At 50.5% G+C, this 13,209-nt stretch overlaps 2 protein-coding genes across 2 annotated transcripts; one reads left to right on the plus strand and one right to left on the minus strand.

The window, feature by feature from the left end:
• Nucleotides 1-5,601: 5,601 nt before the first annotated feature.
• On the minus strand, nucleotides 5,602-9,048 carry LOC116758592 (serum amyloid A protein-like). The gene is made up of 4 exons (XM_032641552.1): nucleotides 8,971-9,048; nucleotides 8,552-8,643; nucleotides 6,512-6,650; nucleotides 5,602-5,894 (listed from the first exon to the last, which is right to left on the minus strand). The coding sequence occupies exons 1-4, from the start codon at nucleotides 8,973-8,975 to the stop codon at nucleotides 5,732-5,734; spliced, it is 399 nt and encodes a 132-aa protein (XP_032497443.1). The 5' UTR covers nucleotides 8,976-9,048; the 3' UTR covers nucleotides 5,602-5,731.
• Nucleotides 9,049-9,921: 873 nt separating this feature from the next.
• On the plus strand, nucleotides 9,922-12,967 carry LOC116757920 (serum amyloid A protein-like). The gene is made up of 3 exons (XM_032640405.1): nucleotides 9,922-10,018; nucleotides 11,919-12,057; nucleotides 12,675-12,967. The coding sequence occupies exons 1-3, from the start codon at nucleotides 9,931-9,933 to the stop codon at nucleotides 12,835-12,837; spliced, it is 390 nt and encodes a 129-aa protein (XP_032496296.1). The 5' UTR covers nucleotides 9,922-9,930; the 3' UTR covers nucleotides 12,838-12,967.
• Nucleotides 12,968-13,209: the final 242 nt, after the last annotated feature.

Below are 13,209 nucleotides of genomic sequence, written 5' to 3' on the forward strand. Positions count from 1 at the left end.
AAACACTCCCAGCTCATTCTGGTGCCCCTATCAAAGCAGACGGGAGTGCGGTGAGGGAGTTCTTGAGAGAGTTGACATGTGTAGGAGCCGGTGACTGTTCTGGGGATTTCTAAAAGGTTGGAGCACCCATGCCAGCAGAGTTTAAAGAGGCAGTGGTGGAGTGTGACTAGGAAGGAGATGGGGTGAGCTCTTTCCCATCTGCCACCTCTGCAGGAAGAGAAGAGGCCCTCAGTCATTCTGGGGTTAGAATAAAGGCAGTGCTCTGCCAGGTGAGGTGACACCTCAGCTAAGGAGGGAGCTTGGAACATGGACCATCATCAGGACTAGTTGTGGATAACCTGCTCCTCTCTGGGGAGGTCCTCCATAGCTGAGGGGCTGGTATGAAGCTGAACCTCACCTCAGGAGCACCCCCATCACACCTGATGGTTAATAATAGCTCAAAGCTTATTATTATTTCTTCTCAGAAAATATAGTGAGAGAGAGAGAACTTGCATAGGTTTACATTTAAATCTCATATTTCATCATTTCTAAGACACACATTTCTTGATTATACTTTTCTGAAATTAGGATGTGTCTTACATTCACTAATGACCAGGCAGCACTCATGAAATTGTTGTCATTGCTTTAGGATTAATTTTGTGTATGCTTTCCTTTTTGTTTATACACAAGAGTGATATAAGATTAAAATCTATGTCTAAGTTTAAAAGAACTCTCTCAGTAAGTGTAAAATAAAAATTCAGAGTGATAAGAAAACATTATGTCTGAAGCTAAATGGTAGCATCTTTTTTTCTTGGTGGTGTATAAATAGTAACACATCTTTCAGTCTAGGGGTCTTAGACTCAGCGAAATACAGTGTGTCCTTTTCCCCTCCTCTAGTCTCACAGAGTGTTCTCTGCTAACTTGCCCCTCTGATAGTCAGCACAGTACTTTGGAAATTCAAAATATTCATTTATTTCTCCCAAGGCGTCTCATCAGCTACCACAACGACTAACAGTTTATTTGCACGTGGCGTTCCTCATTTTCATTTCTATGAGGGAGTGTGCACAGTATCGTTGGAGAAAACTGAATATTTTCTATGATGAAGTAAAATTATATCATTTTGGCTGGTGTGAGTATGATATTTGTACAGATTTAGTAGTCACCTCAGAGTGACTCATTTCCACGTTCTGCAGGTCCAAACCACATCCATACTTTCTACAACTCCCAGACCCTCCCCCCAGTTCTGTCCACTTCCGAACAATACTCTTCTCAGACTTTGTTCATTCATTTCAACAAATATTTATAAAGCAGCTACTATTTGTGAGGCCCTATGACAGGCACTGTGGATACAATGACAACACACAGTAAAAGAGACAGGCCTTTGCCCTTGGGTCCCCTACCTACTGGCTCTAAAGACAGACAAGAAAACGGGCAAACGCACTGGAGTGTGACGAGTCCCGGGGACACTCACCTACAGCAAGAGCAGGTGCAACCAGATTCCCGCAGGTCCCTGTCGTCCATCTCAAATGTGCTGCATCCCCTGACCCCACTCTCTTCACCCTCGTTCCTTTCTCAGAGCCAGAGAAGTTTCTGCTCCCCTTGGGCTTAAGCATCCTTTGTGGGCTTGATCCCTCTGCCTCTTGCTTCCCCTTGACTCTGCTCTTATTCCTTCTTCTTTACCTTTCTTGTCTCCCTCTTCCTTAGCTCCTTCCTCTTCCTTATAACTAGTCTGACCTTCTTTGAAAGAAAACCTTTCTTGTATTAGTAAAATAAAAGATTAGGTCAATTATTCATTTTCAATAAGCATTTGTTGAGATGCCATTATATGCCAGGTACTGGATATTAGGGGTGAACAAGAGAGAAATGGTCACTTCTCTCACTGATTTTATAATACAAGGGAGGAAGATGGACCAAAAGAAAATCCAAACAAAAATTAGAAGAATAAACCAAAAATTGAGTAAAAGAATCCCACATGTTAAAAATTGGTAAACTGTAAAGAATAACCAGAGTGGGTCAGCCAGGATGACCAGGAAGGCCTCTCTCAAGAAAGAGTGAATTCGGGAGAGCCCCACAGGTGAGACATTCCCATCCTTGTGAAAAGCGAGCAGAGGAGTATGTGGGCAGAGAAAATGTCACCTGCAAACGTCCTGTGCCAAAGAAAATCTTGGTTTGTTGGTGATACTGGAGAGTGGGGAGCTTGGGAAGGGGTGGCATGAGATGCTGCTGGAGGGTGGCCAGGGACAGATCACACTGGGCTTTGTAAGCCATGTTAAGCACCTGGATTATATTTTAAGGGACATGGGAATCCATTGAAGGATTTTAAGGAGGAGAGAGACATGATCTGAGTATAGTTTGTATGCTAGACTGAGAGGTAGGGTAACTACATGCTCTCTTTTGCCCAGGACAGTTCCAGCTTCTTCCTGTCATCCAGGTACAATTATCAATAATGCCCCTTTCACAATGGAAAGTGACTTGGCTTAGATGATAAACTCTACAGACACACTTAAGCAGAGGCCGAAGCCATGAAGATGGGGAGACTACTGAGACAGCTGTTGCAGGAACCCAGGTGAGGACAGGTGTGGCCAGGAGCGTGGAGGTGCACGTGAGACCAAGCTGATGGGCTAGAGATGAATTTTGGAAGTAGAATCACAGGGCTTGCTAGTGGATTGGATGTGGAGGTAAAGGCAAGGGAAGCATCAAGCACATTTCCCAATATCTGGGGTGAGCCACAGAGGGAAGAGTCGTGTCGTTTGCTGAATCGGAGTGGCCTGGGGGTGAAGAGTTCTGGACGGAGATGCGCGTTTCCTTTGGACAAGCAGAGTGTGAGATCTCTGGAAGCCATCCAATCAGAGGTTTCAGGAGGGCAATCAGATAAACAAGCATGGAGGTTGGAAACCAGGTTCGGAGGGGGAGATATAAGTTTCAGAGCCGTCAGCATGTAGATACTATTTGCTGCGCTTGTTGGGGAGAATACAGAGAAATAAAAAGTGCGAGCCCAGAACCAAGTCTGAGGGACACTTAGAGTTTGGGGAGATGAAAAGACCCAGCTAAGGAGATAAAGGAAAACTGAAGGGAAGCAAAAGGAGAGTGTGGTACTATGAAGCCAAGAGAGAACCTTCCAGGAAGGAGGGAGAGGACAACTGTGCTGAGCATGGCTCAGAGGAGAGAAACATGTCCATTGTTTTGGCAGCATGGAGGTCAGTGGTGACCAGAGCTCTTTTGCTGAGTGGTGGGGACAGAGGACAGGCTGGTGTGGGTTCACGTGTGAGTCAGAAGCGAGGAATCAGAAAGTGCAGATGGGCAGGTTTTCAACAAGTCTGACTATAAAGAGGAAGAGGAAAACGTGCAAGAGTGAAGAGTGATGTGGATTGAACTCAGGGTTTTCAATGTGGTGCTTTATTGGGAAAGCTGTTACTGACTGTGTGGACTCTGCAAGGTTTTGCCCATGTGAGGAACAAGCACATTGTCCTCCCTGGCGTGAGTGTCACTGGGTGTCCTGTGCAAGAGAAGAGCACCACAGGAGCTGGGCGGAAGGAAAGCACAAACCAGGAAGTGTTTGCGTCCTACAACGTCCCTCCTGCGCCCTGAAAGGACAGAGGTTAACACCGTGCCCAGCTGGCACAGGAGAAATGTTTACCAGTTCCAGTATCACAAGCGGGGCAAAGAAGGGTGGACGTGGAGTTCAGAGTAAATAAACTGATAACCGGCACACACTTCTACCCTGAAAGTGGGATTCAGGAGCACTCCTAAGGGGAGACGATTCATGATGAAATGATCTCTGTAGGGGAAAGACAAGTTTAATTTCCTTGTCAAGGAGGAAGAATAACTGTGTCTATAAGGTCGCTAGTCACAGGAGAACTTTCTCATACAGTTCCCATCAGAAGGCACTGTCAGAGGTGTACGTAGAGGCTGTGTCTCAGAAAAGCGAGTCTGACAAAATAAAGCAGGAGCAGGGTAACTGGGATTAGGGAGAGCGTGGTGGCAGATTGGCTGGCAAGAACAGGCTCAAAGCACTGCTGAGTTTAGGGCTCTAGTGGTAAAGTCTCAACAGACCCCAGGTTGTAAGGAGACTCCTGTTATGAGAATGTTCACTATTAGATTTCTATCCCAGGTACTGAAGGTATAGAGTTTTGCAAAATGAGGGGAAAGAAAGGAAAAGTAGGAGAAAGGATGACTTGAAAGTTTGGATAAAGCAAGTTCTCCAAATTATTGTAAATAGGAAAAATTTAATACTCAGCCTTTTTATTACTTGAAATAAAAGTTGGATACAGAAGTCTATTCACCATTCTTTTTTTTTTTTTTTTTTTTTTGGCTGCATTGGGTCTTCGTTGCTGCACGCGGGCTTTCTCTAGTTGCGGTGAGTGGGGGCTACTCTTCGTTGCGGTGCGTGGGCTTCTCGTTGCGGTGGCTTCTCTTGCTGCGGAGCACGGGCTCTAGCCGCGCGGGCTTCTGTAGTTGTGGCATGTGGGATCAGTAGTTGTGGCTCGCGGGCTCTAGAGCGCAGGCTCGGTAGTTGTGGTGCACAGGCTTAGTTGCTTTGCGGCATGTGGGATCTTCCCGGACTACGGCTCGAACCCGTGTCCCCTGCATTGGCAGGTGGATCCTTAACCACTGTGCCACCACAGAAGCCCCTGTTCCCCACTCTTTAAAGTGTTAGATCATTTTACTTCTTGGAATCTGTAATCTGAGAAAACCAAACACCAAAACCAAATTTTTATCCAAGGAAGAAGGTTATTGGTTTATCTAGGAATTTGTGATTTATAGAGTCACTCATAATTCCTGTGCTCTAACAGGCCCCAACCCCTTTTATTAGACACTGTTTTCCTCAGTAAGAAGTAAAATGCTGGGACTTCCGGGGCAGTCCAGTGGTTAAGACTTGGCGCTCTCACTGCCGTGGGCCTGGGTTCAAGCCCTGGGGGGAGAACTAAGATCCCACAAGCCATGCGGCATGACTGGAAAAAGAGTAACATGCTGCTGGCTTTCCTCTGTTGGGAAGGGTCCAGGGAGGGAAAAGGACTTCTTCTCAAGGACCTGATACATATCCAATGCAATACAAAACCTCCTGATACCTAATCTCGATGTTATCCCTATGCCTCCGTTTGTGGACATGTTTATTCCTGGACACTTGCATAAGGCAAGGAATATAGAGTGAAGGGAAACAGCGTTGGAGGCACTTCTGGATGGCACAGACAGAAATTGGTTCATAGATGGATTTGTAGGTGTTGCTGAGAAATGAAGAGAAGATCAAGGTGCAGCTGCTGGAGCAGGATTCCACGATCCAGTCGTCCCGAGGCTGTGTCCCCTGCCCGCACACAGACACCACTGAGGACGAACTAAGGGCACTAGACCCCAGGGCAGAGAAGCTGACAGGACACAACTGCCAGGGAGTGAAGAGGCCTGAATGCAGAAGGGCCTAGAAAGAGCACCACTGTAACCAGAGGGGCCTGGAGGGGAGCGGGTCTGATCAGGGGAAGGGGTGGAGCAGGGTGTCTGTCCTGTCTGATGCTGAGGCTGTGGCCCCGACACCCAAGACACAGGCACAGACTCGGCCTTCACGTGGGTGCCCAGCCATCACCCCTTGGGAACAAACAGGCTGTCCTTATATCAAAGAATAACACACGGTTTTCAACATTCAATCTCTTAAGCATTTATTAGATCTGCTGGCTTCTGTGGACAGAGGACTCACTAGCTCAGCGTCCCTGCCCTTGGGGGCTCACAGCCCCGTCGTCTCCTGAGCAGAGTGAGAGGCAGCTCAGTACTTGCCGGGCAGGCCTGCAGGTCTGAAGTAATTGGGGTCTTTGCCGCTCCGGCCCCATTCATTGGCAAACTGGTCGGCCTTTGAGTCCTCCACTCCGTGGCCACTGTCTCCATGCTGAAAAAGGTCTGTGACTCTCTGAATATTCTCTCTGGCATCGCTGGAATGGAGGAGGGCAGGTAGGGGATTACTCCAGGGCTGACGAGCAACAACCCACCCTCCCCATCTCTCCTCTTTCCAAGGAATCAAGGACTCTGACAGGAGCTAGGAAAGAGGGGATGAAGCCTGAGGCTGCCGGGGCTCAGCCCACCTCAGCCCTGCGGGTCCCCTTATGCTGGGTGAACAGCACCCATGGGGGAGGCTTGGGAATCGTCTGTCCCACCAGCCTTGCTCTGCTCTTCAGCCACTCAGACCCCACACAGGACACAGAGGGTGAGGGTGAATAACAGGAAGAGAGGCCAGGGCTTCCCTGGTGGTGCAGTGGTTGAGACTCCGCCTGCCGATGCAGGGGACACGGGTTTGAGCCCCGGTCTAGGAAGGTCCCACATGCCGCAGAGCGGCTGGGCCCGTAAGCCATGGCTGCTGAGCCTGTGCGTCCGGAGCCTGTGCTCCGCAACGGGAGAGGCCACAACAGTGAGAGGCCCGCATTCCGAAAAAAAAAAAATTACACAGAGAGGAGGAGAGGCCACAGCCCTACAGGAAGTTCTCCAGGGCTTGGCCCCTCCTGGCTGTCCGAGGCTCTCACACCCATCCCTGCATCCTCAGGGCCCCTGGTACCTGATCACTTCAGCAGCCCAGACGCCCCCAGGTCCCCTTTGGGCAGCGTCATAGTTGCCCCGGGCGTGAAAGTACTTGTCTGAATTTATGTATCTGGCTTCTTTCATGTCAGAGTAGGCTCTCCACATGTCTTTAGCCCCTGGGAGGAAAGCACATAGAGAAAGGATTATCAGGTGGACAGAAAACTGTGACACACCTTAGGGAAGAATCAAGGAATGAAAAATCTTCCACGGACTCGGTTTCATCCTGTGGCTATAGCACCATGAGTGCCATAGATTGAGAAGAGCATTCTTTGTGCCTAGTTTCCTGCTCCTGGTAACTGGAATGAGAGTCGTTATGGGGGGAGGGGCACAGCTGTGTTGGACCTGGTCGTCGGGCCCCTATGATGCTGTCTCTGGACTGCATCTCACTTAGGGCTCTATGTGATATGTTTAAAGGAGAGAAGGGAGCTATCCTTATAGGGCAGGATTCCTCGGCTTCATACTATTGAAATTTTAAGCCAGATAATTCTTGGTTGTTCAGGGCTGTCCTGGGTATTGTAACACGTTTAACAGCATCCCTCACTTCTACCCACTAAAGGGCAACCTCTTCCCCAAGCGTGACAACCAGAAGTGTTTCCAAACATTGCCAGATATCTCCAGGACACAGAATTGCCCTTGGCCCCGAACCACTGTTATAAAAGGAAGCTGCATAGGATAAGATCCAGGGGATTTGGGTGAGTGAGGAGGTGACATGGAGGACAGATTCTGAGAAGGGGGCAGACATGCAGCACCTCTGCCCTGACGCCTAAGAAATGGATTCCTGCTGCGCGAATGCGCTAAATGTGACTTGATTCCCCTGCCTGTTAGGCACGCGAATGGCATCCTGAGAACTTTCCAGTGGACGGTATTGATGATGTGGGCTGCCTGAGGAAGCAAGCCCTCGAGCAGTGGGTCTTCGCCTCAGCCTGGTTACACCTTCCAATCAGCTGGGGAGGTACTGAAAGTCCCATGAGACCTACCTCACAGCCCAGGCCAATCACCTCACACTCTCTGGGGTGGGTCTCAGGCTCAATAGTTTTCCTTGCTCCCCAGGTGAATCCAACATGCAGCTGAGATTGATAAGCCCCCAGCTTGAGGGAGTGGCACTGGGACAAGTCTGCCCAGCAAGAGCTGTGGCCTCGTGCACAGCTGGGTTCAAACTTCTGTCCTGCCACCTGCTGACTGGCACTTAGTCCCTGGGCAACGGACTCGGCTGCTCCCAGCCTCGGTTTTCTCCCCTTCAGATGGGGGGAGATGCCTCCCTCACGGAGGTATTCTGCACGTAAGTAGGTGACCAACTGCCCCAGCCCAACCAGAACTGCACCTGTTTTCCTGGAACTGCCCCAGTTAGCGTTGAAAGTGTCCTGGAAAAGTCCTCAGACCTGGGCAAAGCGGGAGAGTTGGTCACCCTGAAGTGCATGTAAGGGCCGAGTTCCCACTGGAAGCTTGAGATATGTTATTAGGTTCCCCACCCCGGTCGCACACGGGTTTTTTTTGTCAGTTAAAAGGCTGTAAAAGGGTAGGAAACAGACTGAACCAGGGACAGTGTCACTGAGTATAGGGAGCAGGAGCAAGAGCTAAGCTGAAGGTCCCTGAATTATCCAATTAGGAAATGGAAGGTAAGAAGGAAGAGAAGAAGAGAGGAAGGAAGGAAGGAAGAGGGAAAGGGAGGGAGGAAGGGAGGAATGAGTGGAGGGAGAGAAGAAGAGAGGGGAAATAGATGGATAGCTTTCATCCTCCTTCATGCAGTTGGTCTGAGGGAAATGCTGTACCATTTCTAGACTTATTTTGTGTCTTCCATTCAACTTCCATTTCAGCTGGGAATGATGACTGTTCTTTCTCTAGTGACTGATTGACATAAATCCTGTGGTTTTCAATCTGTCTGAAAAAGAGCTCCCCAAACACCTGGCACATTCTACCACATAGGGCAGCACCGCCTAAGACAGTAGCTCCAACCCTTAAGAGCGCTCATGGTGACTCCCAGAGGCCCATGGGTGTCACCCCCCTCCACCAGCCTTACCTTCATAAGCCTCACCAAGGAAGGAAAACCATCGGCTGTGGACTCCCAGCACCAAGGAGCAGAGAATGAGGCCTGTGAAAAGCTTCATTGTGCTGAAATGGAAGGAGAGGGTCAGGGAGACACGGACAAGCCTTGTACACCCACTTTGGGATTTGTATGTCGAGGAGAGCCCGGCTGTTCTTTCCACTTGTTCTCATTAGACTCTCAGTGGTCCACCTAGGGAATATTGCAGTAGGACCTCACTCGGAGTCACTAGCCCTCAGCTCTGAACCCACCAACCCTGAACTCAAGCCTGTCTAAGAAGTCACCAAGGTGTCTATGGTGGAAGAAGAGAACAGCTGGGACGTAGCTGTGTCTTGCTAAAGCAGCCTGTAATAAATCAAAAAGCATTTCCCATGCACCACGCTGCCAGCACTGACCTCATTCAGGACAAATACAAAAGAGAAGAATTAAAGTAAGTGTTTTCAAAGAAATCACTCCTTGGAAAAGTTCCTCACCTGAGCCCGGTGGAACAGACCTGCTAGGGACAGGTGGCTGTATTTATACTGAGCCATCCCTGCTGGGGTCATGGGGTGAGAAGGAAAGCTGGGCCGGTGCCTGGGGGAGAGTCCCTGCAGGTCATTTCTCCTACAGAATTGCAAAGGGTAACTTACTGGAGACCAGTGGCTGTCCTCATCCACAGGTCATATTCCTCATTGTGCAACCCTGAGAAAATAGGAAGGCCTGTTCTGCCTGGTGGCCACTGTCAGGGGTGGAGAGGCTGAGGCCTGGGCCACCTGGGCTGTGGAGAAGAGGGTGTGGAGCTTCAGGAAGGAGGCCCCCAGGCTGCTGGCAGGTGTGTGGTTAGAGGATACTCCTCCAGCCTGGACCTTGCTTTCCTGGTCGTTTCCTCAGGAAGGTCCCTTCTGGACCAGACAGCAAATGTGTCAGAAATTAAATCCTTTGAACTCACGTGTAAAGCCCTTGAGCTTCAAAACTGACAGGCCACCACAATGAATGTCGTGGGTGCCCCGAGCACTTTCCACCACTCTGTGTACCTGTGCTGAGCTCTTAGCTCCAGGGCAGTGAAAGCCCTCTCAGCCTCTCAGCCATGCATTTCATAAAGGTCAACACCTATTATGACAACAAAAAAGAGAGTTATTATAAAATAATGAGAGGCTTTTTGACTTGATAAAGGTTAAATACCAATAGTCTATAGCAGCTGTTCTCACAGTGTGGCTCCGAGTGAGGTCCTACTGCAATATTCCCTAGGTGGACCACTGAGAGTCTAATGAGAACAAGTGGAAAGAACAGCCGGGCTCTCCTCGACATACAAATCCCAAAGTGGGTGTACAAGGCTTGTCCGTGTCTCCCTGACCCTCTCCTTCCGTTTCAGCACAATGAAGCTTTTCACAGGCCTCATTCTCTGCTCCTTGGTGCTGGGAGTCCACAGCCGATGGTTTTCCTTCCTTGGTGAGGCTTATGAAGGTAAGGCTGGTGGAGGGGGGTGACACCCATGGGCCTCTGGGAGTCACCATGAGCGCTCTTAAGGGTTGGAGCTACTGTCTTAGGCGGTGCTGCCCTATGTGGTAGAATGTGCCAGGTGTTTGGGGAGCTCTTTTTCAGACAGATTGAAAACCACAGGATTTATGTCAATCAGTCACTAGAGAAAGAACAGTCATCATTCCCAGCTGAAATGGAAGTTGAATGGAAGACACAAAATAAGTCTTGAAATGGTACAGCATTTCCCTCAGACCAACTGCATGAAGGAGGATGAAAGCTATCCATCTATTTCCCCTCTCTTCTTCTCTCCCTCCACTCATTCCTCCCTTCCTCCCTCCCTTTCCCTCTTCCTTCCTTCCTTCCTCTCTTCTTCTCTTCCTTCTTACCTTCCACTTCCTAATTGGATAATTCAGGGACCTTCAGCTTAGCTCTTGCTCCTGCTTCCTATACTCAGTGACACTGTCCCTGGTTCAGTCTGTTTCCTACCCTTTTATAGCCTTTTAACTGACAAAAAAACCCGTGTGCGACCGGGGTGGGGAACCTAATAACATATCTCAAGCTTCCAGTGGGAACTCGGCCCTTACATGCACTTCAGGGTGACCAACTCTCCCGCTTTGCCCAGGTCTGAGGACTTTTCCAGGACACTTTCAACGCTAACTGGGGCAGTTCCAGGAAAACAGGTGCAGTTCTGGTTGGGCTGGGGCAGTTGGTCACCTACTTACGTGCAGAATACCTCCGTGAGGGAGGCATCTCCCCCCATCTGAAGGGGAGAAAACCGAGGCTGGGAGCAGCCGAGTCCGTTGCCCAGGGACTAAGTGCCAGTCAGCAGGTGGCAGGACAGAAGTTTGAACCCAGCTGTGCACGAGGCCACAGCTCTTGCTGGGCAGACTTGTCCCAGTGCCACTCCCTCAAGCTGGGGGCTTATCAATCTCAGCTGCATGTTGGATTCACCTGGGGAGCAAGGAAAACTATTGAGCCTGAGACCCACCCCAGAGAGTGTGAGGTGATTGGCCTGGGCTGTGAGGTAGGTCTCATGGGACTTTCAGTACCTCCCCAGCTGATTGGAAGGTGTAACCAGGCTGAGGCGAAGACCCACTGCTCGAGGGCTTGCTTCCTCAGGCAGCCCACATCATCAATACCGTCCACTGGAAAGTTCTCAGGATGCCATTCGCATGCCTAACAGGCAGGGGAATCAAGTCACATTTAGCGCATTCGCGCAGCAGGAATCCATTTCTTAGGCGTCAGGGCAGAGGTGCTGCATGTCTGCCCCCTTCTCAGAATCTGTCCTCCATGTCACCTCCTCACTCACCCAAATCCCCTGGATCTTATCCTATGCAGCTTCCTTTTATAACAGTGGTTCGGGGCCAAGGGCAATTCTGTGTCCTGGAGATATCTGGCAATGTTTGGAAACACTTCTGGTTGTCACGCTTGGGGAAGAGGTTGCCCTTTAGTGGGTAGAAGTGAGGGATGCTGTTAAACGTGTTACAATACCCAGGACAGCCCTGAACAACCAAGAATTATCTGGCTTAAAATTTCAATAGTATGAAGCCGAGGAATCCTGCCCTATAAGGATAGCTCCCTTCTCTCCTTTAAACATATCACATAGAGCCCTAAGTGAGATGCAGTCCAGAGACAGCATCATAGGGGCCCGACGACCAGGTCCAACACAGCTGTGCCCCTCCCCCCATAACGACTCTCATTCCAGTTACCAGGAGCAGGAAACTAGGCACAAAGAATGCTCTTCTCAATCTATGGCACTCATGGTGCTATAGCCACAGGATGAAACCGAGTCCGTGGAAGATTTTTCATTCCTTGATTCTTCCCTAAGGTGTGTCACAGTTTTCTGTCCACCTGATAATCCTTTCTCTATGTGCTTTCCTCCCAGGGGCTAAAGACATGTGGAGAGCCTACTCTGACATGAAAGAAGCCAGATACATAAATTCAGACAAGTACTTTCACGCCCGGGGCAACTATGACGCTGCCCAAAGGGGACCTGGGGGCGTCTGGGCTGCTGAAGTGATCAGGTACCAGGGGCCCTGAGGATGCAGGGATGGGTGTGAGAGCCTCGGACAGCCAGGAGGGGCCAAGCCCTGGAGAACTTCCTGTAGGGCTGTGGCCTCTCCTCCTCTCTGTGTAATTTTTTTTTTTTCGGAATGCGGGCCTCTCACTGTTGTGGCCTCTCCCGTTGCGGAGCACAGGCTCCGGACGCACAGGCTCAGCAGCCATGGCTTACGGGCCCAGCCGCTCTGCGGCATGTGGGACCTTCCTAGACCGGGGCTCAAACCCGTGTCCCCTGCATCGGCAGGCGGAGTCTCAACCACTGCACCACCAGGGAAGCCCTGGCCTCTCTTCCTGTTATTCACCCTCACCCTCTGTGTCCTGTGTGGGGTCTGAGTGGCTGAAGAGCAGAGCAAGGCTGGTGGGACAGACGATTCCCAAGCCTCCCCCATGGGTGCTGTTCACCCAGCATAAGGGGACGCGCAGGGCTGAGGTGGGCTGAGCCCCGGCAGCCTCAGGCTTCATCCCCTCTTTCCTAGCTCCTGTCAGAGTCCTTGATTCCTTGGAAAGAGGAGAGATGGGGAGGGTGGGTTGTTGCTCGTCAGCCCTGGAGTAATCCCCTACCTGCCCTCCTCCATTCCAGCGATGCCAGAGAGAATATTCAGAGAGTCACAGACCTTTTTCAGCATGGAGACAGTGGCCACGGAGTGGAGGACTCAAAGGCCGACCAGTTTGCCAATGAATGGGGCCGGAGCGGCAAAGACCCCAATTACTTCAGACCTGCAGGCCTGCCCGGCAAGTACTGAGCTGCCTCTCACTCTGCTCAGGAGACGACGGGGCTGTGAGCCCCCAAGGGCAGGGACGCTGAGCTAGTGAGTCCTCTGTCCACAGAAGCCAGCAGATCTAATAAATGCTTAAGAGATTGAATGTTGAAAACCGTGTGTTATTCTTTGATATAAGGACAGCCTGTTTGTTCCCAAGGGGTGATGGCTGGGCACCCACGTGAAGGCCGAGTCTGTGCCTGTGTCTTGGGTGTCGGGGCCACAGCCTCAGCATCAGACAGGACAGACACCCTGCTCCACCCCTTCCCCTGATCAGACCCGCTCCCCTCCAGGCCCCTCTGGTTACAGTGGTGCTCTTTCTAGGCCCTTCTGCATTCAGGCCTCTTCACTCCCTGG

Source organism: Phocoena sinus, chromosome 8 (genome assembly GCF_008692025.1).
Source record: "Phocoena sinus isolate mPhoSin1 chromosome 8, mPhoSin1.pri, whole genome shotgun sequence".
Lineage (NCBI taxonomy): Eukaryota > Metazoa > Chordata > Mammalia > Artiodactyla > Phocoenidae > Phocoena > Phocoena sinus.